Source organism: Syngnathus leptorhynchus, chromosome 1, assembly GCF_054491065.1.
Source record: "Syngnathus leptorhynchus isolate UIUO chromosome 1, UIUO_Slep, whole genome shotgun sequence".
In the NCBI taxonomy this organism is placed as follows: domain Eukaryota; kingdom Metazoa; phylum Chordata; class Actinopteri; order Syngnathiformes; family Syngnathidae; genus Syngnathus; species Syngnathus leptorhynchus.
In genome coordinates, this window is record NC_141195.1 from 22,559,098 (window position 1) to 22,586,267 (window position 27,170).

General features: G+C 43.6%; 4 protein-coding genes and 1 long non-coding RNA gene across 9 annotated transcripts in view; all 5 read left to right on the forward strand.

Annotated features, from left to right (window-relative positions):
• LOC147062738 (nck-associated protein 5-like) overlaps positions 1–2,400 on the forward strand; it is a 61,721-nt gene extending 59,321 nt beyond the window's left edge. For all 4 annotated transcript variants that reach the window (XM_085908058.1, XM_085908084.1, XM_085908066.1 and 1 more), the window contains one exon: positions 808–2,400. In XM_085908058.1, coding sequence (XP_085764184.1) covers positions 808–1,095 — 288 coding nt within the window. In that variant the 3' untranslated portion in view covers positions 1,096–2,400. The remainder of the gene's footprint in view (positions 1–807) is intronic.
• Positions 2,401–3,160: 760 nt separating this feature from the next.
• Positions 3,161–6,621, forward strand: LOC147062739 (ly6/PLAUR domain-containing protein 1). Its single transcript, XM_085920569.1, has 3 exons — positions 3,161–3,326; positions 4,956–5,087; positions 5,680–6,621. Exons 1-3 carry the CDS (start codon positions 3,278–3,280, stop codon positions 5,904–5,906), a joined length of 408 nt encoding a protein of 135 aa, XP_085776695.1. The 5' UTR covers positions 3,161–3,277; the 3' UTR covers positions 5,907–6,621.
• Positions 6,622–7,722: 1,101 nt separating this feature from the next.
• Positions 7,723–10,981, forward strand: LOC147062740 (actin-related protein 3). Its single transcript, XM_085920556.1, has 12 exons — positions 7,723–7,920; positions 8,298–8,353; positions 8,545–8,669; positions 8,757–8,867; positions 8,951–9,046; positions 9,156–9,263; positions 9,338–9,481; positions 9,583–9,756; positions 9,846–9,938; positions 9,998–10,123; positions 10,400–10,483; positions 10,563–10,981. Exons 1-12 carry the CDS (start codon positions 7,877–7,879, stop codon positions 10,656–10,658), a joined length of 1,257 nt encoding a protein of 418 aa, XP_085776682.1. The 5' UTR covers positions 7,723–7,876; the 3' UTR covers positions 10,659–10,981.
• A 218-nt stretch (positions 10,982–11,199) lies between these two features.
• Positions 11,200–12,722, forward strand: LOC147062741 (transmembrane protein 182-like). 2 transcript variants are annotated; one of them, XM_085922421.1, is made up of 5 exons: positions 11,200–11,373; positions 11,704–11,797; positions 11,887–12,003; positions 12,074–12,211; positions 12,291–12,722. In XM_085922421.1, exons 1-5 carry the CDS (start codon positions 11,200–11,202, stop codon positions 12,554–12,556), a joined length of 789 nt encoding a protein of 262 aa, XP_085778547.1. In that variant the 3' UTR covers positions 12,557–12,722. The 2 variants fall into 2 exon arrangements, with proteins under 2 accessions (XP_085778547.1, XP_085778556.1); XM_085922430.1 differs by having other exon boundaries at positions 11,704–11,795; positions 11,879–12,003.
• A 485-nt stretch (positions 12,723–13,207) lies between these two features.
• On the forward strand, positions 13,208–24,273 carry LOC147062742 (uncharacterized). The gene is made up of 5 exons (XR_015067089.1): positions 13,208–13,851; positions 13,921–13,969; positions 15,126–15,222; positions 23,144–23,269; positions 23,760–24,273. It is a non-coding gene; the product is annotated as an uncharacterized LOC147062742 (long non-coding RNA).
• Positions 24,274–27,170: the final 2,897 nt, after the last annotated feature.

Sequence of the window (27,170 nt, forward strand, 5' to 3'; positions counted from 1 at the left end):
CACCTACGCTTCTTCCTATTGTTTGCGCCGGGGAGTAAAAAAAATGCCCGAGGAACAATAGAGTTGAAGAGATTTCTGGTTGTTTTGGACCAAAGGAATAGACGAAATACACGCAAGCACGGTGAAGCTCATCGCCTTGAGAAAGAAAATAGAACATTACAACATGGAATGTGAAATATGAAAGGATTTCCCGTGTGATTTAAGACCAACAGATTTAAGAGCGCAATACGGTATTCACGTTATATGCGCATCTTATTTAACGCTACTATAAATTTCAGTGACCTCATGTATTATGCACATTCATTGAACACGGGGAAATACTTTTTCCAGAGGCCAATTCTTCACTCTGGGCAAAATCCAAACCAAGCGTCGATGTTGCTGTGGGATGTTCATGCTTCAGGTTGTTGTTCAAAGCTTTAAGGCAGTTTAAAAAGTCCCATATTTAGAACTGCTCTGGAACATCTCATCCACTTGTGCGCTTCAGTTCTTTCATAATTTGTTGTTGTGACCTCAGGCGTCATTGACTGGTCTCTCAAAGTAACGCACGATTGTTCCGCTGCGCTTTCCGAAGCACCTGCTAGGATGTCGACAGTGTGCGTAACATGAGCAGATTTGACTATTTTATCACTATTTTTATATGATTATATACTATTTTGATATATTATTATTATTATTTACGTATTTTTTTAATTATTTATTTTATTATATATATTATTATAGTTTTATTTTATCTAATATATGTATATTGTATTGTATTATTTTATTATTATTATTATACTATTTCTTTTATTGTTTGTATCTCCGCAGAAGGAAATTGCACCGGCAAAGACGGCCGTCTGCCCCAAACAAGCCGGCTCGCTGGACGTCACCTTGGAGTCCCTCAACAAGCTCAATCACAATGGCCCCAGCATCCGAAAGGAGGCCGTGAGCGAGCGCGGGAGGTTCGACGCCTCGCGCGGCGGCAGCAAGGCGGACGAGCCGTCCTCATCCGCGAGCTTGTCCGCCGAGGCGGGCGCCGATCCGGCGGGCTCCCTCAGCGATTCGCTTTACGACAGCTTCTCGTCCTGCACCAGCCGCGTCTCCAATGACGTGTGAGCCATTTTTTTTTTTTTTTCTCCCCGTAATTATTTGGGTATCCAACAGCGTTGATTGACTGACCGCTGAGAGTGTTCCTGCTGCCTACGGCGGGGGCAAAGAATCAATTTTGATTGGAGTGACTGCAGTCTTGCACCTCACCTGTTGATGAAGAACCCAACAACAAAAAAAGCACTTAGAGGCGGAAAGCTCAAAGCGTCAGCTTGATGGTAGCAAAACATGACTCAATGCAATTTCTGGTGTCCTTTTAAGGTTTACACTGTTTTTTTTTTGTTTTTTTTTTGGGCCGAGTCAACTCGGTCGCTTTGCTGGCAGTTGCTTTGGACATTCCAGGAAATTGAATCTGCTGCTACATGCACCTGGCTCAGTTTTTAATTTTATGACTTCTTCCACTATCAAAGAGCGGACACTTTGACTTCCTAAATGTCTCTTCCAACATATTTTTATTTTTTTAAATCTTATTTCTTTTGACATCTACTTAACTCCTCTTTAGTGCAGATTAACAGACTGTTGGTAGCTCAGGGAACAAAGCGAACTTAAATCAATTGTTGCGTCAAGAAGATGTCGACTTGCATACAAACGCCGCCAAGAATTTGGTTTTCTCCGTTTCTACGATGCAAAGTCTGTCTCGTGCGTGTGCGTGGTTTTCCGAAAACAAACCCGAACCAAACCTCACCTCTTAGACGTATGATTATTTTGTAAGTAAAAGTGATATAAGTTAATATCAGAAGGGGCATTGCTAATTCATATATGCAAATATGCACAGAAAAAAAAAATACACCTGTACATTCTTTTTGCCAATCTTTTAAATGAGCTTTTGAAAATAGCTTGGAACTTTTCTTATTGAATTCTTTTGGGGTTCTTGTTTGAATAGAAATCTTTATTTTGATCCAAAAAAAAAAAGAGCTAAAATATTTTATTTTAAAAGACATATATAGGTAATGTTATGCCAAATTCCTTTCTGGAACTTGACGAGCTGGTGCTAATCAACACAGCAGACTTGCGTGTTGCAATTTTCCTTTTTTTTTTCTTTTAAATAAAACTGTTGAAAATGTGCGAGTGCGGAGAGCTTGTGTATTTTTCTAGGTGTCGCGTATTTATACCCATGGTTTTTGTACTATCGGACTGTAGTGTGATTCACCTTTAATCCTTAAATGTTCCCTTGGAAATGGTTACCGGCAGTGTTACTTTGGTAAATCCAATTAATTGCTCTAATTATTCCTGAGTGCAATCTTGTCTGTTACACTAATGCTCTATTTTATGTAACTATTTCCTAAATAAATATGACCAATATTTTCTGTCGCAGCCGAGCGTCTATGTTTCGTCTTTCCCATTGTGCGTACTCAAGAAAAACGAAAGAACCTCAAAGGGCCACCGAGCCCGTAATCACTTTTCTACTAAACAATCCGTCAACAGGAGACAGTTTGCACCACGAGTGCGGAGGGATTTCCAAGTAAGCTGTCCCACGTTGCTTCATTACGCAGCTTGACTGAATGCACTTAGTTCAACTCCATCATGATGATTGTGTGCCATAATCTGCCTAATATGCTGCATTGATCTGGCGCTCTAACAGAATAATCATGTGCGACGCTTGCTTGAGTCACCACACAAAATCATCGATTTTATGATTATTATTTTTTTTAATACCACTACCATATCAAACTGCAGTGACCTGCATGAGCGTGATGACACAAAATTCAATTCGAAGGTGACCAATTCACACCTGCACAGTGTGGAGGAAATAGGAGGTCTCATGCCCCCCCCCTCCCCCCTCCTCTTCCCCTTTGGTTGCAAGGTTAGATTTAGTATACATATGTTCCAGGCTGCTAAGGAAAAAAAAATGTGGGACCCAAATGGCCCCAGTGCCCTAGTTTGGACACCACTGCGCCAAACTTTAGATGCTGAGAAATCGAAAAAAAAAAAGTTTTAGAAAATCGCACGTCTTTTCAAGATTGAAAATCATCTTAAATACTCAAAAGTGATCGTGCACGATGAGTGCCTTGATTCGTCACGTGGTGCTCTATAAGGGTCCCGCGCTCATCGCGCGCGTGCAGTGGTGGCCACGACGAGCGCGGAGGATGATGACGAGCGTGAGCGTGGATGCGCTTCATCCGTGGCGCTTCATCCTGCTCTTGTTTGCATTCTGAGCAACTTTCTCCGGTCGGATGCCCTCCCGGGAGACATGCGTCTGCTCGTTTTGGCGACTCTTCTTGGAGTCCTGGTTCACGCAGGTATGTCGCGAGAAACCAAACCGGCGTGCGTCTTTAATATTTAAATATAACCTTCATCATAACCTCACTTTAATGTTGTCACATTTTATGATCCACTGCTCATTGTGAGGAAACTTTAACGCAGCTGCGTTTATTTATTTTATTTTTTTTGGGGGGGGGGGGCACACGACTTGGTGCCATCCAACCGGAGCATTTACGCACGATGACTTTTCAAAACGGAAGCATTTATTTGATTTGATTCATATATGCAGTCAGAATAATAAGATATAGAGGCTACTAAGCTACGCTGTTAATTCTGTTTTCCGTCTTTCTTTCTTTTCTACCTTAGATCCAAGGAACTCCATTGACTTTTCTTATCGGTCTGAATTACCCATTGTGACTAATCGAATGCTATTTGTTCATGCTGATAAACTGCATTTCACTTCGCGGCAAGACAGAAACCCTCTGAAATAATAAGAAGCCCCTTCTGCCCACAATCTGATTCCAATTGACGAATGGAGCCACTCAATCACTTCCTTTTTTTTTTTGGTGCTTGGATGTGTTTATCAGTTGGAAACTTGGCAGATTAATGGCGTCCACCTTTTCCATAATTACTCCAATGAGCATATGTGTCGTGTTTGTCTTGATTGATGCTGCTTCAGTGATTGCTTCAACTAATTTGAGTTGACTCTCAGGCTTCACTGATGTTTGTTATGCATTGCACAATTGTGTTGTCCGCGAGTGCTTTGGCCACTCTGCAGTTTGTGGCAAAACAAACACTTAAGCTTCGATGGAGATGTTAGCAGACAAAAAACACACATTGTGGCTTTAAAAGTGGCCCGTAAAATGTTTTCTCTTGGCGAGGTGAGGCGGTGGCACTTGCATTTCCCTGGAGGCACTGCATCACACCGCTTTTTGTTTGCATTGTAAATGAAACTTTACCGACCTCTAAGAAAGTCGCTTGTTAAAAACAAAACAAAAAAGACTGATGTGATTTTTACGGCTTGGCCTCACTTCATTATGTGCTTGGCAAAAAAATCCTCAGCCGCCCTCCAGCTCGAGGTGATGTCAAGCTAGCAGTGCAGCGGAGGGAAGACTCCATTAGTTTTGTTTGGACATGAAGCCATACCTTATGTTTGGCCTTTGTGGACTTTGATAACTGAGTGAGAGCATTTGAGTGTGAAAAAAAGGAGGCAGACATTGTGCTGAAATACGAGAGAGGTGCAAGGCTGGCGCAAAACCGTGGCGGCATCCTGTCAGAAATCTCTGCTGCCCCAATTAAACCTCAGCTGCATTTTTATTGCATATTGTAAAATATAATTAGATATTATTGTCTCAACCCTACTCCGACGACTCGCTCGACCATTACACTGGAAACAAAAACAATCCCACAGTCATTCCTGGCAAGGTTGCAATAAATGAGTAGCATGGATGACACAATACATCAGATTCACAGCGTTCCTTGTCTTTTAAAACCATGGCAGAGTTTTCGGCCCTGTGAAAATATCACTTCACCCACTTGATAGGGGTGAATGGAAAATACAAGTTTTTTTTAGGGCCCATAAAGACAACAGAGCCCCCCCCCTAAAAAAAAAAAAAAAATGTCCATGCCCCTGTCATGAAAACCAAAGCTCCTTCATGTCTTTGCAGGAGACGCCCTTCAGATCCAGTGTTACCAGTGCGAGGAGATGAAGCACGACTGCTCAACGCCCGAGTACATCGTCAACTGCACCGTCAACGTGCAGGACATGTGCCAGAAGGAAGTGCTCGTCAAACTTGACGGTGAGCGAGCCGTCGCGCTTCTTGCGGCCTGTTGACAAGGCGATAGCTCGGCACCGAGTGACACAGACCGCGGCTAGCTTTCACGAGTGGCCGATGCAAAATTCAAATCACTGGTGAATGGCGTGACAAGATACGTAACGGCCAATCAAAATTGCAGCGTTGCAACAAAATGGATTTTTCTGATTAGCAAATTGAGGCTCGCTCGGCTGCCAATGCAGAAGAAGTTAACTATATTTATAATTTCACGCAAGCAAACATGGGCGGATCTAGACGGGGGGGCCGCAGGGGCACGGTCTCCTTAAAATATGCTTGCACCCCTCAGGTGCCAGACCAGATAAGTGACTTTTGAGTATTTTTTATTCCACCCCTCCATATTTCTTTCTCCACCCGTCCCCCAGGAACATGTAATGAATCCGAATTTTGAGGCGTTTGTTTTGCGGACCCGCTCATCTTTTCCAGTCACTTTGCTCTCCGGGGTGACGATAGTGATAAATAAACGTCAGCCTTGCCACGATGCAGCAGATTAAATCTGAAGCCTGGTCCGACTCCAGAGGGAGTAAGTGAATAATTCAACTCGTCCCTCTCCTCGCAGGCATTCATTATCGGAAGTCATGCGCATCGTCCGCGGCGTGCCTCATCGCCTCCTCGGGCTACCAGCAGTTCTGCACCGGGAGGTTGAACTCGGTCTGCATTTCCTGCTGCAACACGGCACTCTGCAACGGGCCCAAGAGGAAGCGGGCCGCTCCCTCGATGGCGACGCCTAAGCCGCAGATGAGCGTCGGCCTCGCTCTCCTTCTCTTGCTTCTTTCTCTCGTTTGATTTGAGCCACGGGATGGTTGTCGTCAAAGCTCGTTGCCGCATAAATCCAAAAAGTACATTTAAGGGAAATTCTGAACCCTTGCCACTTGGAATCTCAGTGGGCACGCCTTTTCGATCATCTTGGATTTTTTTTTTTTTTTTTGGTGCGCCAAAATATGAGGTGGACTTTTGCTGCTGTCATGGCTGCTATTCTACGAACTGTCTCGTCATCTGTGTCGCTGTCGTTGACAAGGAAATGCGTAGTGCTCATTTTTTCGTGCCTAAAAAAAAAAAACGCTGATATATTTAGGTTAACATCTAAAGAGCACAAAATGAAAAATGAGTGAAGGCAACACAAGGACCATAAGCACAATTTAATTCTCACCCGAGAGCTGCTTTGAGTTGTAATTAATGTTTAGAATTAGATCAATTAGCCAGATTAGATCCAATTGTCATGATTTCACATTAAACGACACTTTCATGCTTGCATGGAATTCTTTCCTCAGTATGCATAATAGTCTTTATTTGGTTTTATGCTTTACTGTTAAAGATATTGTTGCTTTGTTCTAATTGGTTTTCTGTGAAGAGTACAACTATTCTTCAGAGTTGTCAATAAATGTTGTGTTGACGGAGCAGGAGTCTTTTATGGCTTTCTCACTCACTTGACTGATTTTTGGCAACACTGATACACTAAGTATAAACAATTGAACCAAGTACGGAACATTGCTTGCACTCAAATGTAAATGCATGCAAATGTTTTGCATATTCCTCTGTGTGTGTGTGTGTGTGTGTGTGTGTGTGTGTGTGTGTGTGTGTGTGTGTGTGTGTGTGTGTGTGTGTGTGTGTGTGTGTGTGTGTGTGTGTCAAAGACGAGAACTTGTAAAACTCCCACTGGATGACCCCCGACAGAGAGAGGACTTATTAGGATAATGACAACTTTTTCATTATTGTGAGCAAGCAACTGGTGCAGCTCTACGACTGCCTCAACATGAGCTCTGTTAAGGTCGAGCACAGAGGAGGAGGTCAGTTAGGCCGAGCCCACCTCCAGCTAGCTTTAAAGGGCAGGCAAAAGGAGTACATTATTAAAATTAATAAGAGGAAGGTGAAACTAAACTCTCAGTCTAATGATGTGCATATAAACAGTCACATCAGAGTTCTGGCAGAAATACTTGTACATAACATTTTAACTCTTTGTATGTGGGACGAGAACAACCATGGACTGAGTCAGTCAAGCTTTTCAATTAAACACTAAATCTTCTGGCTAGACTGTTTTAAAAGCTACTTAACTGTTACTATAACAACAGTAAAATGGCAGCTTGTGATGGAAAATTAATGGGATGATGCAGGAAAACATTAGACTAATGTGAAATATACTGACCCTTACCAGAATTGCTACCATTAGGGCTATCACTCTCATTAATAATATACAGTACAAAGACTACTCAAACGGAGGAAAAACAAAAAAAATATGGATTATGCACTGCTGCCCTCTAGTGTTTCTTTCCCAAATTTTCAAACTTGTCGTTGTTAGAAGGGAGCCAAACGTAGATATGAGATGGAAAATGCAAACAAATTGTTGCTCGTGAGCACCAAATAATAAAATATAATAATAATATAATGTATATATATAATATAATAATAAATAATAATGAATTAATAGTGATTTATTTGCTCAACTTTTTCTACACTACTACTTTTACCCCTTTCCGGTAGATGGCGGTAATGTACCCGAACTGCCAAATAAACTTGCATAAGCCAAAGAAGAAATCAGTTGCACTAGCTAATGCCATCCACTGGAGGCCACTGTTTCACATTTGAGAAATCTATACGCTTGTAGGCAAGTCTTTTGGAACCCGGAAGCGCTCCTCCGTCTGCAGTGGCCGGACTGGTGTTCTTGAGGCTGCGGCGACTTAAATCACCCGCGATCGGCACATCCATCTATATCGATCGCCCGGCATATTTAACTGCATTTGGCTTGAAGGCGAGCAAGCATGGCTGGTCGAATGCCGGCTTGCGTTGTCGACTGTGGCACTGGGTAGGTGTGGAACATGCTAGCGCTATTTAGCTGCGTTAGCTTATATGTCAAGTACCTGGCTAACGCCCTCATCGTGTTTCACCACTTTTCTTCCTCTTCTGTGTCGTCAAAGTTTCCTGTTGTTTTAATGGAGGGAAAGAGGGATACTTATAAGTTGCTCAGGCTTGCGTCTTGTGATACAGCTGCCTTTTAAAGGGCTTTTCTTTCGGTAGCTACCGAGGCTAATGCTACTTCCTGGTACACCCCCTCCGCACACACATACACACACGCACACGCACACAAGCTGCGACGTCAACGTTATTTTTAATTGTAGCTACGCAAAATCTTTCCCAAAATGTTGGATAAGCATGTTGTGACTCACTCTCCTCCCCGTGTAGGTACACAAAGCTTGGTTATGCTGGAAACACGGAACCCCAGTTCATCATACCGTCATGTAAGTCAAGGGATGACAGCTTTTCACCTTTTCATTTTTATTATTATTATTTTTAGTTATACTGTCATAATGTGATTATACAGTATGACAAGATAATTTGATTCGCACTGTTTATACACATTGATATATTATGAGGACCTTCTGAACAAGCGTTATTGTTTTGTTTTCTCACAATGTTTATATTTGAACAGGCATCGCAATCAAAGAGTCAGCCAAAGTTGGCGACCAGGCGCAGCGGCGAATGATGAAGGGTATTGACGATCTGGATTTTTTCATCGGGGATGAAGCTATCGATAAGCCATCCTATGCAACAAAGGTGAGATGTCATTTTGCAACACGGAAACAATCTAGTTAGACACTCCCAGCAGAGGATTGACAGTGTTTTTCATTTGCTCCCTCCCAGTGGCCAATCCGACATGGAATCGTGGAAGACTGGGACCTGATGGAGAGATTCATGGAGCAAGTCATCTTCAAGTATCTGCGGGCGGAACCTGAAGATCATTACTTCCTTTTGGTAAAACCTCCCTTCCCTCCATTCCACCCTGAGAAAATGTTGTTTTCTTTAGTGATAACGTGCTGTGTGTCTCTTGGCTGCAGACAGAACCTCCATTAAACACACCAGAAAACCGAGAGTACACAGCCGAGATCATGTTTGAGTCGTTCAATGTCCCGGGTCTCTACATCGCTGTTCAGGTATTAAAAGAAAAGCAACAACTTATATATTGTAAAATCGTTATATTCATATATTTATACAGTGTTTTTCTTGGAGGTGCCATGTTTATTGTTAAAATTTTCTTCTTAGGCTGTCCTGGCTCTGGCAGCTTCCTGGACATCCCGGCAGGTGGGCGAGCGAACATTGACGGGCACGGTGATCGACAGCGGCGACGGTGTCACGCACGTCATCCCAGTGGTACGTGGACCGGCCGACTGTGCGCTTTTTCCACACCTTCCCGTCCTCATTTCTTTTTCTTCCGTGCATTCCAGGCTGAAGGCTACGTCATCGGCAGCTGCATCAAACACATCCCCATCGCGGGCCGGGACATCACGTACTTCATCCAACAGCTGTTGAGGGAACGAGAAGTGGGAATCCCTCCTGAGCAGTCGCTGGAGACTGCCAAAGCTGTCAAGGTCAGTTTGAAGATTTGAAGAATTATTATTATTTATTTTTTTAAATGTCTCAACGTCTCGCCGCTTTCTTTAACTGTGTGTTTGATGGCTTGTCACCACAGGAGCGCTTCAGTTACGTGTGCCCCGACCTCGTCAAGGAGTTTAACAAGTACGACACGGACGGGTCCAAGTGGATCAAGCAGTACACAGGCATCAATACAATCACCAAGAAAGAGTTCCTGATCGATGTGGGCTACGAGCGCTTCTTAGGGCCCGAGATCTTCTTCCACCCTGAGGTGCCTTTAACTTCCTGTTCGGCATCCACGTGTGCCTTTTTTTTTTTTTCAACACAAGTTGGAATTGACGATGGTTTGCTCTCGTGCAGTTTGCCAACCCAGATTTCACACAGCCCATCTCCGAGGTGGTGGATGAGGTCATCCAGAACTGCCCTATCGATGTCCGCCGCCCTCTCTACAAGGTATGCAAAGTGGAAAGCAAACGCTTGGACTTTGTGCTAATTCGTCAAGTGCGCCACAGAACGTCGTGCTCTCGGGAGGCTCCACTATGTTCCGAGACTTTGGCAGACGCCTGCAGAGGGATCTCAAGCGCTCGGTGGACGCCAGGCTGAAAATCAGCGAGGAACTCAGCGGTGGCAAGTTGAAGGTGACGAGCGCAGACGTTATTACTTTCCTACGTCACATTATGCTCAATACCACACAAGCACCCAGTTATCGAGTAGAAAGTCGCCGCTACCGATACTAAGTATCCAAACACTTTTGAGTACAATTCCCCCCCCCCCCCCCCCCCCCAAAAAAAAAAACAAAAAACAGACACTCAATTATGCAGGATCCCAATTCAGCAAGTTTAGGAATTTCTGTTCTACTGATTGCAATTCTAAAACTGAATTAATCAATTAATTATTTTTAATTTTTTGGGCAGCCAAAGCCCATTGATGTGCAGGTCATCACGCATCACATGCAACGATACGCCGTCTGGTTCGGCGGCTCCATGTTGGCGTCCACTGTGAGTACTATTTTGATTGCCTTTTTTTTTTTTTCTACTTGATTCAATCTTAAGTTTGATGTTCACTTTGTTTCGGCAGCCCGAGTTCTACCAAGTGTGCCACACCAAGAAAGACTATGAGGAGATCGGTCCCAGCATATGCCGCCACAACCCCGTCTTCGGGGTCATGTCTTAGGCCACGGGAGGGAACTGATTGGGCGGAGCTGGAGGTCAAATGTAGGAAGCTCACGCGGCGTGGTGCTCTCATGAGTTTTTGGCGCTCCAAAAAGACCTCTTCGTTGAGCTCGAATGACAGCGGACCAAACAAACTACCAACGGCGGTAACGACGTGACTCAATTGGACGGGACGGGCAACTCCAATCGCGTTTCCTGCAAATAATTTAATAATCGCTGGTAAATATTTAATTAGTGCTCACAGGGTTGTAACACGCTTTCTCAACATGCCTGGGTCAGCTTGTCTGTCGGGAGGCGGGATTAAATAAACGATGAGTCATGAAATGTTGTGCAATTAATAATTGTCCTTCCAAAAAAAAGAATGCCTGCTTCCGGTTTGTCAACTTTTTTTTTTTTTCCGCCTCTTCCCTTTCTACTCAGCATGTCATTATATTTAGTTGTGGCATCTGCTCCTCTCCTTCCTGACACATGATGCAAATGTTTATTTTCATCCCTCAACTGACTGGGAGCTCCCGCAGCCACGCGTGGAGCTGACCGGCAACATGTCGGAGCGTTGCCACCTGAATCCAAACGAACGTCTCAGCGTGCTTCTCTTCTTTGCTTTGTTTTCCGTGGCACTTGCACTTCTGTCCACTCTGGTTTCCTGTGCCACCGACTACTGGCTGCTGGGTTCGGCTGAGCTCTGCCGCCCGGGAAGTGACTCAAGACAGACACAGGTAGCGTACAGCATTTTATAAAACAAGTTAAAAAAGTGGTAAAATAATTAATATCCCTATTGTAGGGGTGTCCAAAGCAAGTGTGTACGTATTTATTATGCTTAAAAGATATTTAAAAAAATTTGTTTTCCCCGAGTCTGCTAATGACTAGGCGCCCTCTGCTGGGGGTACACAGGATTGCAAGAGTTCTACGGTGCAAGTAGTTCTGAAAGATATGAAGGACCATAAATTTAAATAATATAAAAATCCATCATGAAACAGCAACTCTCGGAGGAAAAAGTTTACATATTGCAATGCAAACCGCTAATATTGGTGGTGTTGTGGCACAAGGCGACAGACAGCATGCTCTTCCACGAGGGGCTCTTCTGGAGATGTTCCTTCCCAGCAACATCTCCTCAATACTCTCTTTGGAATCTTTGGATCTGTAAGCACATTTTTCCATCCCGTCACTATAAATTTCAGTCTCACAATAATACTCACAATCATGTTTTCTTTTTTACTCTTCACTAAAAGCGCCAAATATGAAAGTATGCCAGCCAGCGTTCCTCTTCCCGTTTCCAGCCAAGGTCCCGTTTTGGGTGCCGTCAGCAGATTCCCCTTTGGAGCCATACGAGCATCACAAAGCCATTAGTAGGACGTCTCATCCTGCACATGCGTGCGCACGCTTTGTCTTCAGTCGACCTCACTGACCTTTTCTCAGTTTTTAGAACTTTTTGGAGCATCTTCCTCATCGCTGGTGTGGCCACGGTGGTCACTGGTGGTCTATCTGTTATTTGTACGGCCCCTCTCTCCAACTACAAGCTCTACAAAGTGGGTGGAGCTCTTTTGCTTTGTGGAGGTCAGTATCAATTCCTCCTCAAGCAAAGCCAGATCATTATTGTTTCATCAAACTGTCTCGCTGTCCGTCTGTCTGGCAGGTATGTGCCTCCTCGTCGTGGTGCTCATGTATGTGATGTGGGTCCAAGTGTTGGACACACTGGAGGAGTTTGCCCGAGGTCAGCACGCGAGCGGTTGCACATCTTTCCGCCTGAGCATTCAGAACGGCCCGTCGTTCCTACTGGCTCCTGTGGCCTCCTTTTTTAGCCTACTATCTGGCCTGCTCTTCCTCGCCATTGCACACAACGCTCGCCCGCATCACACATACAAAACATCTCACAGTCCAGAGCTCCAAACTGAACTGTGACTTTATTTGACATGCTTAAAGGAGCCATAGACATAAAGTATTAACAAAGATTCCTCAAGAGTGGTCCAGCTTAAGCCTTCCATATTTAAAAAAAAAAGAAAAAAGAAAAAATGACAAATGCTAACCACCATCAATGCTCCAAAACGAATTAAAACTAGATGAAATAAAAACCATTTCTAATGAAAGCGGCCAACCTTGCAGTATATTTAAACTTTGTTGCATATTAACAGAAGACTGACATTCTTTTAAAGTGCAAATAACATCATGTCACCAAATGAACACTTCATCAATCTCTTCATCGAGTATAAAATCAACCAGAGGATCCTTCTGACCTCCATCAGTGAGCATAATTGGAATACTTAATTTAGAGTTTAAATCATCTTCTTTTTTTTTTTTTTTTTAATCTAATGAATCGACCCACTCTTCTTTCATTATAACTGATCGATTGGATCAGACAGAAGTGCTGAAGAGAGGTGTGTCGAGCTTGAATGTGCACTCGATCTGGACATGAGAAGGATGCTCGGGTCACGGCGATGGAGATAATAAATGAGACTGTCACAATCCATTTCCTGACAGCAAGGCCACTTCCAACCATGACCGCTAGGGAGCAGTGTTTCCTCGTCATAACATGTTTTTATTGACGAAGGCTTCACAGGCAGAACCCGGAACTCGTGGAGAAGCGTAAATAGGAATAATTATTAACACTTCCCGACAGAACGACTTTTTATCCATTTCGGTGTAATTTGGTTAAAGTAATGAGGGCGATCTTGGGGTAAACACAAGCTAATTTTTGCTTTTAATTTGGCGTGTGACTGAGTTGTGTGTCAACATAAGTAACCACATTTAGTTACATGTATGGCGCTAAATCCAAACTACTAAAGCATTACAAAGTACCAAAAAAAATAAAAAGTTGTGTTGAGTATTTTTAACAAGGGAAAAACGCACTAATTGTTATTTTGCAATTTCAATCTTTCAAGTCAAACGTATATACTTGCTGGGTGCGTCTTGCTACCCACGGGCCGACCCAGGGGCCACAATTATTCAACACTTTGCTCAACCAAGTAGAAGAATTAGTCTCCTCTGCCCGTCCAAGACCTTCTCACCTCCTTTCTGACCTCAGAGTGAAGCTCTGACTCAATCAGGCCGCTCACGGCTGTCCTTGTAAGACCTTTTCCATACATGTGAGACCAAAGTAATGCTCGGCGTGATTCAAACAATGGAAAGACAAGAGGAGATGAAAATGGAAGTTTTGTTCATTCACAAGTTCTTCCCCTTGTGGACTACAATTAACCATGGCAAGTCCCACAATGAGAATTATATTTTTTATATTTTGCAATGTACTCATATTTTTTTTTTTTTCATAGATTGAATGAAGAATGAAAAGAAGATGTGCCGGGATTTACATTTCAGCAGGTAATTTAATTCCAAAATGTCATTTGACCTCACCCACAAATTCTGTTGGATGAATTGAGATGATTTCATCTAAAAAGTTGTCACCTTGGATGCAATAGAAGCTGTGACTTTTCCCCCCAAAATGCTGCAGAAATAAATAAAACATAGCAAAGCGCCCACACCCAGCTGCTTTTCATTCCTCTATGTGATACTTTTAATTTTTTCTTCCATTAAAAAGTGTGTCAGGACTCATTCTGAGGGGGTTAGAGTACAGATGTCAGGAAGTCGAAGTGAGCTAACAGGCTTTAGCAGAAAGAATCGGCGCCATTGAAAGGAGAATTAGACTAGCGTCGCATCAGGCCCACCCCGCCAAATCTCAAATCTATTTTTGACAGTGGTATTAATTATCGAGCTAAAGCTGCTGTTGCATATTGATTCATCGGGCTTCACACTTGCATTATCTTCTATTAGGCGCTAAAAGAAGGGAAGCTTACACTGAGCCTTCAGGGGCGTTTTGCCACTCCCGTGAGAATGTTAAACCATGTCAGACGCCAAAGCGGTGAGCCAAGCCCTTTTTTTTTTTTTTTTTTTCGTGTGCGTCGGCACACCGTGCAACTTTAAGCTTTAAATTTGATTATTTTGTGGAGTGTTTTTTTTTTTTTTTCAATTAGCTCCCCAATCTGGTTTGTGCACAAATGTGTCATCTGAGTACAGACACTTTTATCGAGAGGTGCAACCTTAATGTAAAATTGTTTGGCTTCGTGCAAAAAGGAGTCAGCCTGCCTAAAATCGGTGGGGGGGGCGTAGATGAGGACTGGTTGTCACGGTTACACTATTGCTGCAGTCCCACACAGAAATTCAGTTCTGTTTTGTACTTCCTTCGTTAAAAGTTAGTTGGGTGTCTAAATAAAAAAATAAATAAATAAATAAAAAACACAGAAATCAATACACAAAAAAATAAATAAATAAATAGAGGTTATTGTAAATGAGAAAATGTTCTCAATTAGCTTACCCGGTAAAACGTTAAATAAAAAAATAAAAAGATAAAAATACACTGAGATAAATACACCAAAAACAAACAAACAAACAAACAAACAAATAAATAAATAAATCTCTTTTGCAGCTTGAGATTCAAAGCATGAGGGGAAGCAATAACAACAGTCTGCTTTTCATGTAGGTGCGAAGAAAAAAGCGAGCAGCCCATTTCGCACGGTCCGAATGTGTAAAGACTTCCACGCCGATCGTCATCTTCTGATCCTCGGAGGAGTTGGAAGGTGCGTTGCATCTAATTCGTGACCGGCGGTCAAATAATGAAGGCCCCCAGCAGTGTGACAGCCATTTCACACATGGCTGACATCTATGATTGGAAAACATATGTTGATATTGATGTCTAATTATGAGCTATGGTATCCCCTAAATCGGTGGGATTGAGTCTGCGTCGTGTCGGAAAGACAAAAGAGACGTGATGTCACGTCGCCCGGCCGACTGCTCTCAATCACCTCTTTAATTATGCAGCGAGAATTCAAGACTGTCCGCGAGCAAATTCTCAAACTTCTTTTTTTTTTTTTTTGCCACATGACGTTTTCCGTATCACCTTCGCAGGTGTGACACAGGTGGTAAGCCTGGAATTTTGATTGAGCAAGTGTGAATATTTTTTTTGACTTTGTTATGGTGGAGGTCGGGCGTCATGTTCCTGAACAAGTGAGAAAAGCGCCAGAAGGAGGAACGCGGTTGAGGAAAAGTGGAGGATTAACAGGTTTGGGGGGGGGGGGGGGGGGGGGTTGGAAGATGAGCAAGCTCCAAGGTGGATGAAATAAAACCACATTTTCTTTGGAAATCTCCGTGTTCCCGCTTCGGGTGCCGTTCCAGGAAAGTAGGGCCGGATGCCAATGCCATTAGTTCCCGAGCCCCAGGTGAATTGGCCGCAGTTCCACATGATTAACCCAGATAATTGTGTGTTGATAGAAAGCATGGTCGATGGAATACAATTTTCGAGCCCAGATTCCTGAGCAAACAGCTTGTAATGCAGACGGCGTTCGGTTCACAACACAGAGGCGGAGCTTAACATTTTTTTATTTTTTTTTATTGATGGATGTAACCTACAGGCTTTGTCTTCAAATATTCTTCTTTGCCCTTCAAAATGCTTCACATTTCCATCACCAGCAGTCAATAACACACCTCGGAAGGTGACGAGGACTCGTTGCAAGGAAAGCTGTGAGAACAAATTTCTGTCATCTCAGTCTAATGTTGCCGAGTGAGCTCGGTCGCCTCTCGCAGATTGTCGGGCTTATGTGCTTTGTCGGCTCGCCTTTGAATTCTTCAGCGAGGTGAGAATTAGCCAGAGGTGGGAGGAGGCTGATGCGCTCGCCGAGTAAACACACACGAGATGCAAACATGTCTTCAGTATTATGTTTCTGCAAGGGATGTCATGACACACAGCTGTCACTCAAAATGAATATTTATAATTGTATTTTTTTAAACCTCCTGTGTTTATAATTTGATTCTTTAATCCTCCTGTATTCAACGAGAAACTCGCCCATTTGCTGTTTTGCTTTGGCGCCATCTTGTGGCAACCTTGTCATGAGAAAGTGAGTTGAGGAGATTCATTTAGACAAAAGTAGTGCTTCGAGTGTTTTGACCGCCTGCTAATCAAGGCGTCTTGGTGGACGCTCTTGTCTAGGCAGCATTCTGAGGACATGTTTGACAATTTAAAAGAATCTGGACTCCTCACAAGACTTCTATCTTACTGTTTGATGTTGAAAAGTAATCCCATCGAAAATTTCTGCTGCTTGTTTCATGCCCACTCTGGGTCAGACAACCAGAAAGCGTGCTCATCTTAAATCTCTTACGCCTCCATAATCTTCTTAGGATCTTAAAGTCTGTTGCCAGGTTACAAACACAACATTGTGTTGTCTCTTCAAAGGCGTTCATATAAAAATCATTTTTTTTGAGTATTTGCTTCGATGCATCGTCATACCAGGGGAAACGATGGTATGCCAATTACGTGGCACCCAATCTTCTCACCTATCATTGATTGGTTCAAGACAGTATTTGGAGACAGTATTTATTATTTCGGGCGACAACTTGCAGAACTGCAGCGGCACTAATGTTCCTGTAAATTTGATTAGACGCACTTTACATAGATTTACTCTCGTAATACGCTCCACTGGATTCTCACCTCACGCCACGAGGTCACCCGCAAAACGGAATCAAATCGATATGATTTCAAACAAGGGCACGCCTTGATTGCTGCCTACAAACCTGGAGGGTGGCTCGCACGTAAGCGGTGGCGATGAAAGCCAATTGTTTCGTGTGGCTCGGAAAAGAAAATCGGACTGATTAAAATTGCGGGCCATTACGACACGTGCCATAAGGTGACTCAATTACCGAGGTGCCGCTTACATCCCGAGCTCATTACTCGGCGAGGAGACCGGGCGACGCACTCCACACGGAAAGCCGTTAGTGAAGGTGGCTAATTGTGGTGTGTGATTACGTTGGGCTAACATTCCAAATTTCAAGTGTGTGTCATGCAAACCCCGCTGGGATTTTAAACAATGCTTGATAAGTTGGCTGATACTTCTTGTGTTATTTCTACATGTGGGCAGCATATTTAAAATGATATTTCTTTTGTGTCTAAGGCCAATCAATCTTGAATTATAAGTGAAACTATTCACTCACTTTGATGACTGGAACAAGTTCCTAAAGGTTTTCTTATAAATGTTTGTGGAATATGAATAAAACAGGCAAAATCCACCTGTTTTTATCCATTTCAGGAGGCGTCCATTTTGCCAAATGCTGTCGACTGAAATTGACATCACAGTTGCCAGGTCTCAGGTCACAACCAATCACAGCTCAGCAGTTTTCTGAAACTGAGCCGTGATTGGTTGTAACCTGATACCTGCCGACTGCGATGTCATTTTCATTCCATAGCAGGTGGCAAAATGGCCGCCCTCCTGAGATAGCTCAAAATGGGTGAATTTTGCTACTTAACTCATATTCCGCAAATGCAATATTAATCAGAATGCCATGTTTAAACCAATAGTCGTAACATATTATTATAAAAAAAAAAAATTAGGGTTGACTTCCACTTTAATAATGCTCAATACACGTTTGGGACGCTTTGTAGGTGGGATTAGGAAATTGCTGGAATTATTTCCCATTCTTGCGTATATATAAATGAAGGTGCTCAACAATCTGCACGCCACACATTTTCAAAGCCAGACAGTTTTTGGACAGCTGGCAAACTTCTTCGAAGCTTTCCTGTCGCTGTGTGTTGCCATGTGTTGAATATCCCTGGCTATGATGCCGCTCAGGTTGACCATCAGGGGAACCAGGTTAACCAACTGTGTATGATCTTCACATGAATATGGATGTGGATGGGCCACTTCTGGTTCTCCACTGTTGGGTTCTCCCAAGGGCTTGGCGCATCTGGACTGACGTGACCACTTGTTTTCAGGGACAGGAGAAGGACATGAAAGACAGCAAGTTACCTCAAATAGCCAGTGCCAGACTTTGAACACTCCCCCCCCCCTCAACGCTGATCTGTGTTACAAAGCCTCAATGAGTTGACCACTTGGTGAAGGAGGAGCTTGACCCATCAGTGGGCCCCTAATTGCCCCTCCCCTCGCCTGTCTTTACAATAAGTTGTGTTTGTTCTGATCTAGTCTGGATGACGTAGTTTGGAAACAAAAACAAGCCTGGGAAAACTTGTGTATGTGTGTGTGTGTGTGTGTGTGTGTTTGTGTGTGTGCGGCGTCATGAGCCAAGTGTCCACTAGATGTCAACCTAATCTTGTTTTTAAAATGTGGCGCAGTTGTGCAAGCAACAAACATTTGAGATAATTCAAACGTGAAGAGATTTAGAATTAGAATCGTAGATTTTGTGCTATTAATTTTCTGATGAATCTAACATGAGCTAGAATAAATATTTTGACCACATGAAAAAAATTATATGAATTTTTTATGCAAGTTATTGTAATGGTGTTTCTTTTGTTTTTGATTTTTAGTCACGTTTAATGGCACTATATTTTAAAATTTTATTTTGGTTACATGAGGAGGGGCTTTATTAAACTAGCAGTATAAGTGTCATGATTTGTTTTTGGGCTTGATTTTTTTTTTAGGTTTATTTCTTATTTCTTTGTTTTCCGTCAGGTCTTGCTCGTTGAGGTTTTTTTGCTTCTACCTGTGCTGATCAACTTGATTGGTTGTGTCTCACAATCAGCTCTCTCAGTCACTCCTGTTTTGTTCAGGTGTTCCTTGTCATCTTGTCAGTTTGCCTGTATTTAGTTTCCTGGTTTCATTCAGTCTGTTTGGTTGTTGCTGTCACATTTACGTCTAGAGCTGGGGGGTTTTTCCCGGTGTTTTGTTGGTACTTCAAATTTTGATTTTGTTTTTTCTTTTTCCCCTCAAGACTTTGAGTGTTCTACCAATACTCTTGATAGTTTTTGTTTGTTTGTTAGTAAATGGTCTTACATCCTAATTTTACAATTAAATAAATAAATAGATAAATAGATAAAATAAATAAATAAATAAATAAATAAATAAATAAATAAATAAATAAATAAATAAAATCATATTTTGTGAGCAAGCCATTCAAGCTCTGCTGTTGTACAGCAAAACAACTCAAGTCCTAATTTGCTTTGAATCTCAGGCCTGGGGCTTTCAGTTTGGAGTTTGCATGTTGCAAAACCAAACATTGACTCATAAAAATGAGTGGAATGCATGAGCTCTTGTATTGGATCTGTGTTTCAATTTACTTTTCACTGTCTCCCATTGCTAGATATGAAATACTTTATTTATTACAACTGCAGCTGTTGTAAAATGCGCTGTGTAAATACAGTTGTATTGAATTGACTCTATTTAATGTGTGTATAGTAGAGAGAGAGAGAGAAAAAGAAAGACAGACGCCTGTCGCCAACAGCTTGCCATTCAGCCTAATTTATGTGGGGTAACCTTTTGTGTAAGGTCCATATGCCCGCTATGGCTCCGCGCTAAGTAGCTCACTGTAAAGACAGATGGACTCGGCTGCTGCCGAAACAGAGGTGAACATCTGTATGGAAGTGATCCCGCCGTCTTTGTCACATGGCAGGCCCATATGGGAGACGCCATGCACAAACCGTACGGTCCCTCGCTGTTAGTGTGATTGTGACTAGTGTGTTACTTTATCAACTCTTTTTTTTTTTTTTTTTTTTTTAAATGAGGTTGCATTTTTGGGTTGTGACTGGAGACAAAACGGGTTCCTCTTAAGGAGCTGCAGACTTGAAATGTGTGAATCGTCATCCACGTGACATAAGTGTGATTTTCATTTCAATTGGCCTACTTGCCTCAGAGTGAAGAAATGTGTCGGAGTCACGAGAAATTTACATTCACTTATGCATGCAACGCCGCTGAGCTTGTTTTACATAATATCGCTGACTGGAAGAAGATAAATAAACAAAATAAATAAATAAAAATAATAATATAATACATAGAATAATTAATAATATATCTAAAAATACACGTGGTTATGATGCAGTAAGTGGGTAGATGCAACTTAATGGTTTACCACAAACATTGTTTAAAAATAGCCTTTATTTAATTAATTGTAAGGCTTACGATTGTTTTGACTTTGTTTTTACAACCTCGTGGAAAATCTCCAAGTTTGCCAAAACTTGGAAATTTAAAAAGATTTGTCTTTTTCCCGGTTTTTATTTGAATGTTGTGTCCGCAAAGATCAAATGAAGTACGAGTAAAAGTGTTGATTCTTGAAAAATCCAAGTATTCATAAGTACCGTGCAGCCCTATTCAGTTCATTTCTTTTGATCAGCTGAACTTGTCCAACAAGCTCAATGAATCTTTCCGCTGGCACGGCTGCTGATGTTGTCATGTGCGGATTTTTTATCAACCCCGCGCCCATTAAGTACGCCATTTGGACCTTGCCTATAATAACACTTGTGGAGTAACATCCCAACAAACGATAATAAAGAACAATTAGCTGTTAAAGCGCTTTTACATCTGCGGCCACTTGGCAGCGTCACACAGTTGTTTGATGGCCACGCGGGGGCCTTTGATTTTTAATTGTAATTGTAATCCTCTCCACTGGAGGACCTGGAAATGCCTCGTTTGAACCCCCCCCCCCAGACAGGCACCTTCACCCCCTCCCCCCATCGCCACCTCCTTTCAGCCGCTGCCCACTTCTGGTACAGCATTAAAAGGTGTAATCCCAGTGAAATGTAAATCACAGTTCTCCAAAAACAAATTGGGCCCAAAGATAACAGGGCTGCCGCTCCATCAATAAAGCATCAGGGAGACCCCCCTGCACCCCCCCTCGCTTTGCCTTTCATACATATATTTCCCTTTGGAGACTAAATTGCAGCCGGCCCGCCGCGGGGGGATAATGGCGGCCTGTCAGCCAGGCCTGATGACAAGGTGGAGCGTAAACAATTCCTCGCATCCGGTACATCACATCAGGATTCACGGCGCAAGTTTAAAGTCCCCGCTCGGGCCTGATAGTTTTCTTCGTCTCTTTCTCCCACGCTTGGTTTTGGAATTTCTCCAAGAAAGGTGTCTGGAAGCGCTCCAAAGAAATAAAATACCTGAGTAATTCTTGACGGGAATACCGAGCATTCTGGGGAGAGAGGCCTCTCGCTAGGTTTGCGTACAACGTGATGCACCTGTTGTGTTTAGAATACAATTAGCTTCCTGTGTTGAAGCTCCGCCTCCGAGGAGCTCACCGGGCCACTTGAAGAGCAACAAATTGGATCCAAATCATGCTTGTCGGACTGAGAAAGAGCCACGGAGCCAAGGGCGGGCCGGCGGGGTGGATCCATTACAGCCCGCTCGCTTGCCGTCCTGATGCTAAAGATTCCGGCAGGGCCGAGCGAGCTTTCAGTAACAATCGGCTGCATTGTTTGGGTCGGCAACACGGCGAGATGGCAAATGGAATCCTGCGGAGGGGAGACAAAAGATGAGGAGATCATTTAGTGCAACTGGACTCTGGAGTAGGAGCCCCTTTTTGTCACGATATCATGCTTAATTTGTCCCATACGCTCGCAGGAAGAGTTGATGTCCGGAAAAATGAGACCCAAGTGATGAGAGTCTGCTTTCTGACACGCTCATCTCACGGGCTCTGAAACCCGACGCCCCCCCCCCCCCAAATGTCCCAATTACAGCTGCACTTTATGGCCTAACTGGAATTCTGCTTTTTGACTCTTCTGCTTGAATGTGAGCAGAGAGGAATGATTAGCCAAGAAGACAACTGGAGTGTTTAAAAACTGGTTAACTGGATGTGGTCAGTATGGATACCGCTGTCCACCTCGTCCAAAGTTTATGTCAGAAAAAATCTAGAGAGCCACTTTGACATTTGTTCTGTCCATTGTGCGAAAAAGGGACCCTAAGTGGCCCCTGGGCCGTAGTTTGGAAACCACTGTTGGATCCTGTTTTGTATTTGTGTTTATCTTTGGTGGACACGCTTAGAGAGACAAAGCCCGAGTTTGTTCAAGGTCTCGCAAAAGTGACGTTGCCATGTCCTCACTGCGTTCTTTGTCTCCATGTGACCCCCCTCCATCCCTCCTGCACTTCCGTCGCTTTGGAACTAGTGTAAGCCGGTGACAGCTCTCCAAGCTGCCCGCAGCTTCACATGCATCCTGCTTGGCTGTCACAAGGCGAGATGGGTGCCATTCAAGCCAATTAGCAAAATCCGCCCTGATGTTGAGGCGGAAGAAAGAGGTAAAAAAAAAAAAAAACCTCGACACGAACGAAATCACATTTTTTAATTTCGCCCCTTTCCGTCATCTGCCAATTTCACTGGAAGTAAGAGAGTGGCACCAATTAATGACGGTGGGCCGGAGGCGTCACCAGCGCTGGCACGGGAGCAGCATGTTTCAAGCGTCGGGTGGCATCACGCGAGCGCCGGGCTAAAGCAAATGAAATGAGACTAATAGGCAAGTCGTTTCCAGCCGCTGATTAAAAGGCCTCCGAGCTCCCGAGGCATGGCCCTCGCTCGCGTAGGTTCGGGCCCGGCAGTCACCCGGGCCTCGGTCTTGCTCCTTTAATGTCATTTCGGACATCAGCGCGTCTGTCTCCCTGAGGTCATCCTTCTACACACTGGCTGGCGTCGTCTGCCGCCGCAGCAAAAATACAGGCTAGGAAATCTACACTTTTCCTTTGGGGGTGTTAATTAAGGCTCGCATCCAAAATTAATCAGCAAATTCACTAGGGCGAAGGGCGATGTGTCCGAAGGCCTGGAAACGAGGTCCGCCGAGCCCACGGAGAAAGAAGCCCTCGGCTATGGCCGGGGCGGAAAAAACAAGTGCACAGACGGCGATGTGACACAAAAATTCATGTAAGTATAAAATTTTACACTCATTTTCCTTGTCAGCTTGTCACAATGAATTATAAAGGTTGATTCGCTTATTCGGCTACGGGAGATCCCACGCGTCATATGGTCTGGGTCTACTTTTAGAGGCCCGTGCTTCACGGCTTCGCTTTAGGACGCCGCTCGTCCATCTGCTGCCACCCAAAAAATGGCAGCGGGATGATTTTTTTTCAACCTTGACATTCTTTTTCCCGCAAGTTCTGACTGAATTCTTTTGGAGGTGCGACTACTTATTCTCCGCTTATCCTCACCTGTTTTTATTTCATTATATACCCAAAGAACTCCTTTTTTGGTCTTTCAATTTAGCTTTTTTTTTTTTTTTTTTTTTGGTAATGTTACGGTAATTAGCACAGCGCCTGCAGGCTATTTGTGACCTTTCTGTGTGATATGTAAATAGCTGGTTGCTTCCCTCCCTCGGACGAACCCCCCCTCCCCGCCTCACCCCTCTTCACCCCAGCCCACCCCAAGCCTCTTGCTCATCCTGACAAGATGAGTCCAGTCGGAGTGGGCCAGCACTGGCGTGTGGATGGATGTCAACACTCGCGGCGTGTTTGGCAGCGGGCGCGCTGGTGTCGGGGAGCGAGGTGTTCGGGAACGTTGTGATTGACAGCTGCCAGGTGTGACACTGGCAGCCCGACGCACTACGCGGCAACTGTCAACTGTCACTTCCCCTGGCGTCGGCGCCGAAACGCCAACCTCCTGAGCCCGCTCACGCAGCCTGGCTGCTGCGGCCTGAGCCCGTCAACCTTGGAGAAGCCTCGACGGCTTTCGTTTAGTCGATTCGGCGACCGTTAGAAAAATGGGAGCGTTTTTTATTTTTTTTTTAGAACTAAAATGTGTTGTTTTTGATTGGGGTGCTTGACGGTATTAAAATAAATAAATAAATAGAACCAAGAACAGCTGGATTTTTGAAGAAATAGTGCTAAAGTTTGAGGACCTTATAAATTATTATAAAGTATTTTTGGATTCTTTTTGGCCGATTATATTGCTGTTTTTTTTGCAGATATTGTATATAATATGAAAAAAATAATCAAAATGTATAGAATAAAAAAAAAAAAAAAAAATAGATATTGCAAAAACTAAGAAGAGCTGGATTTTTGAAGAAATAGTGCAAAGGTTTGAGGACCTTATAAATTCACTTTTTCAAAATTATTTTTGTCTGATTATATTGCTTTTTTTTGCAGTTATTGTAGAAAATATAAAATATATATATTAAAAAATTGAAAATACATAGAATAAAAACTATAAAAAATAAATAATAATAAAAAAATTGAGGCTATTTCCAGCTTCATTTTATCTGTATCAGGTGCAAGGAAAGCTTTATTTGAGTTCCAAGTGTAATATTTGCTTTCTTAATATATTACTCGTTGAGCCATTAGTTAGTACCAAGTTGTGACGATTAAACCATAAACATGAATAAGTGGCACCAACAGCAGATACATTTGCTCATAATTATTGAATTCTTTTTGGAGTGAGAGCCCCCAAGCAACCATGCTTGCAGCATCTTGTGAGGGTCAAAGGTCAACCAAGTCACTTTCCCCCCCCCCTGTAGGTGCATTACACCTCCTGCATGCACGTCACCTCCATAAAATCCATTCTGAAATGTAAACACAAAAAAGAATGGATATGGGACACCTTCCGTGTTGCTGAACCACACCGAAGCGGATCGCTTACTGGACTTGATGGTAAAAAGGATCCCGTTTGGTATCCAACCATTGAGAAGCTTTCTAACATCAACACAACGAAATATGCAATCTCATTCATTGAGCACTTAGGCGTAATGAGTATAAATGCTACTTCTTTCATGTTGTGGAGGACCAGCGTTATGGTCCCCAGAGGCTCCCCAACAGCATTTAATAACTTGAAAGAACTAAATTGCTGATCAGAGAGGACGCAATGTCTGCAGTGCCAAAAGCTTCTTTCAATACACGAGGAGTAGAAAAAGAAATCCGACACCTCTGAGTTAAGAGGACCAACATGACAGCAGAGCGAGGATCCTTTTTTTTTTTGAGGATTGCGCAATACCAACAAGACTGTTTTCTCGGTTGTCACGTAGTGTCGGCCTTTTAATGAGTAAAGACGTCCTGTTCTGTGATTTTGATCCGGCACGGTGACCTCTGTGAGGGCGGGGCGGGGGGGTCCCACAGGCTCTCTGTGTCCACCTCACCCTGACCACAATGGCCAGCATCATCATCATCCCAGCCCCTCCCCCACTCTATACCAAGCACCTGCTTGCCCCCCCTCCCCAGAGTGGCGTCCCCGGCCAGGGCCAGGCCACGGCGCATTCCGGGCCGACGCTGATGCGAGGCGACCGGACTGGCTGGTTCACACGGCCCCTGCAGTGGCGTCGGGTCGGCAGCCAACGTGAAGGTGGCCCGAGGAAAGGCGGCGAGTGAATGAAGGGCACAAACAGCCCAAAGGGGGGGAAACGAGCGGATGACATCGCCCGCCAAAGACGCGGGAAAGTCATCAAAACTAACGACTCCACTCAAGTAACAATCACGTGTCACTTCCCGAAATGCTCAGGAAGAGAATGCTTAGTTGTCTTGTCGGAAATAATCACACGCAGTCTCTCACTTTTTAGTTACTCTCGGTCGGATTCTGTCACCCCGGCAGACATTTCACTCCCGCCGCAATGTGACGACAGTTAGCGTGTGCTCTGCGGAAAGTGCTAATTGATGAAAGAACAACCTTATTAGCCATCCTCCGTGTGTAAAACGGAAGGCCGGAAATTGCTTTGTTTCATTTGGAAAGTTTTCACAGCTCAGCAGGTGAGCGAGATCGGCCTTTTTTTTTTCTATCCGTATGTGTGTGACCGCTGATGCGTTGGGTCACGTCGTTTGTGTCCTTCCACCCCATTGACCCGGCGGCGCTAGATTTCCCCCCCCCCCCCCACTCCCACTCTTTTACTCCTAGGGCTTGTCGCCAAAAGAACTCCTAATTATCTCTGAATAGCAATTTTATCGAACCCTAATTTGTGGTAATGAATTGTGAAAGGTGGCGACGCCGCTCCCCCCACCCGACGCACGTGCTGCCATTTGTGAAATAGGCAACTAACAATGTAGCAATATTTGGAGTGCTGAGGTTCCGGCTCGGCGTGTATGTATATCGTTGAATTAAAATCAATTTTATGAAATAGAAGCATAGTCGGTCATGAAACCAATACTGAAATGCTGAGCCACAGCAAAATGAATCATAAAAGCAATATTTTGTAACCCTGCTAAAGAAAGTTGACTCATTTTCATATAGCATCAACATAGACCAAAATGATTTATAATAGAATTTATTTATTCATTGTTGTTAAGAATTGTATGGTTATACACTTTTCTAGCTTCTTTTAGAGTAAAAAATAAAAATGTTTCGGGGTGCCGAGATTGAGCTTTGGGGTACTCCTAAAAAAATAGACTGAGTTTTGTAATGATGCAAAGGTGTCACTTTTCAGCACAAAATATTGATAGTTGGCAATTGATAGTTTACTTTTGACTTTTTGGTCTGTTTTCTTCTATAACTGGTTGATTTTCTTCCGCGCACACACATCGGAAAACCCACGAAACAAGCTCCCAACTAAATGTTATTCATTGAAGTGGCCCAAAGTTGATCCAAGTCCACCATAAAGTATTCTGAGAATAATATGAAGACCTCAGGGCGCTAGCTTTGCTACCTCGACGGGATCGTCATGATTGGAAGGGCTCAAGCATCCATATGTGTTTTTGTATAGACGTTTGTTTGCTCGGCATTTCCTGTCCGTGCACGCAATGTGTAGATTTACAGGTTGGCTTTCTTTTCCTCGTCACAGCGGGGTGCGAGAGCAGCCGGTGGGCGTTTGACACCGGCGCCGCTGAGCTCAAACGCCTCATCGCAATTCACC

Bases quoted from the DNA above. Each gene is read 5' to 3' on its own strand.
- LOC147062739 (XM_085920569.1), top strand. From the start codon at position 3,278: ATGCGTCTGCTCGTTTTGGCGACTCTTCTTGGAGTCCTGGTTCACGCA. The intron at 3,327-4,955 runs GTATGTCGCGAG...ATGTCTTTGCAG, and splicing joins TGGAGTCCTGGTTCACGCAG to GAGACGCCCTTCAGATCCAG. The intron at 5,088-5,679 runs GTGAGCGAGCCG...CTCTCCTCGCAG, and splicing joins AGTGCTCGTCAAACTTGACG to GCATTCATTATCGGAAGTCA.
- LOC147062740 (XM_085920556.1), top strand. From the start codon at position 7,877: ATGGCTGGTCGAATGCCGGCTTGCGTTGTCGACTGTGGCACTGG. The intron at 8,670-8,756 runs GTGAGATGTCAT...GCTCCCTCCCAG, and splicing joins AGCCATCCTATGCAACAAAG to TGGCCAATCCGACATGGAAT. The intron at 9,264-9,337 runs GTACGTGGACCG...CGTGCATTCCAG, and splicing joins TCACGCACGTCATCCCAGTG to GCTGAAGGCTACGTCATCGG.
- LOC147062741 (XM_085922430.1), top strand. From the start codon at position 11,200: ATGTCGGAGCGTTGCCACCTGAATCCAAACGAACGTCTCAGCGTGCTT. The intron at 11,796-11,878 runs CTGTAAGCACAT...TTTTTACTCTTC, and splicing joins TCTCTTTGGAATCTTTGGAT to ACTAAAAGCGCCAAATATGA. The intron at 12,004-12,073 runs GTAGGACGTCTC...ACCTTTTCTCAG, and splicing joins CGAGCATCACAAAGCCATTA to TTTTTAGAACTTTTTGGAGC.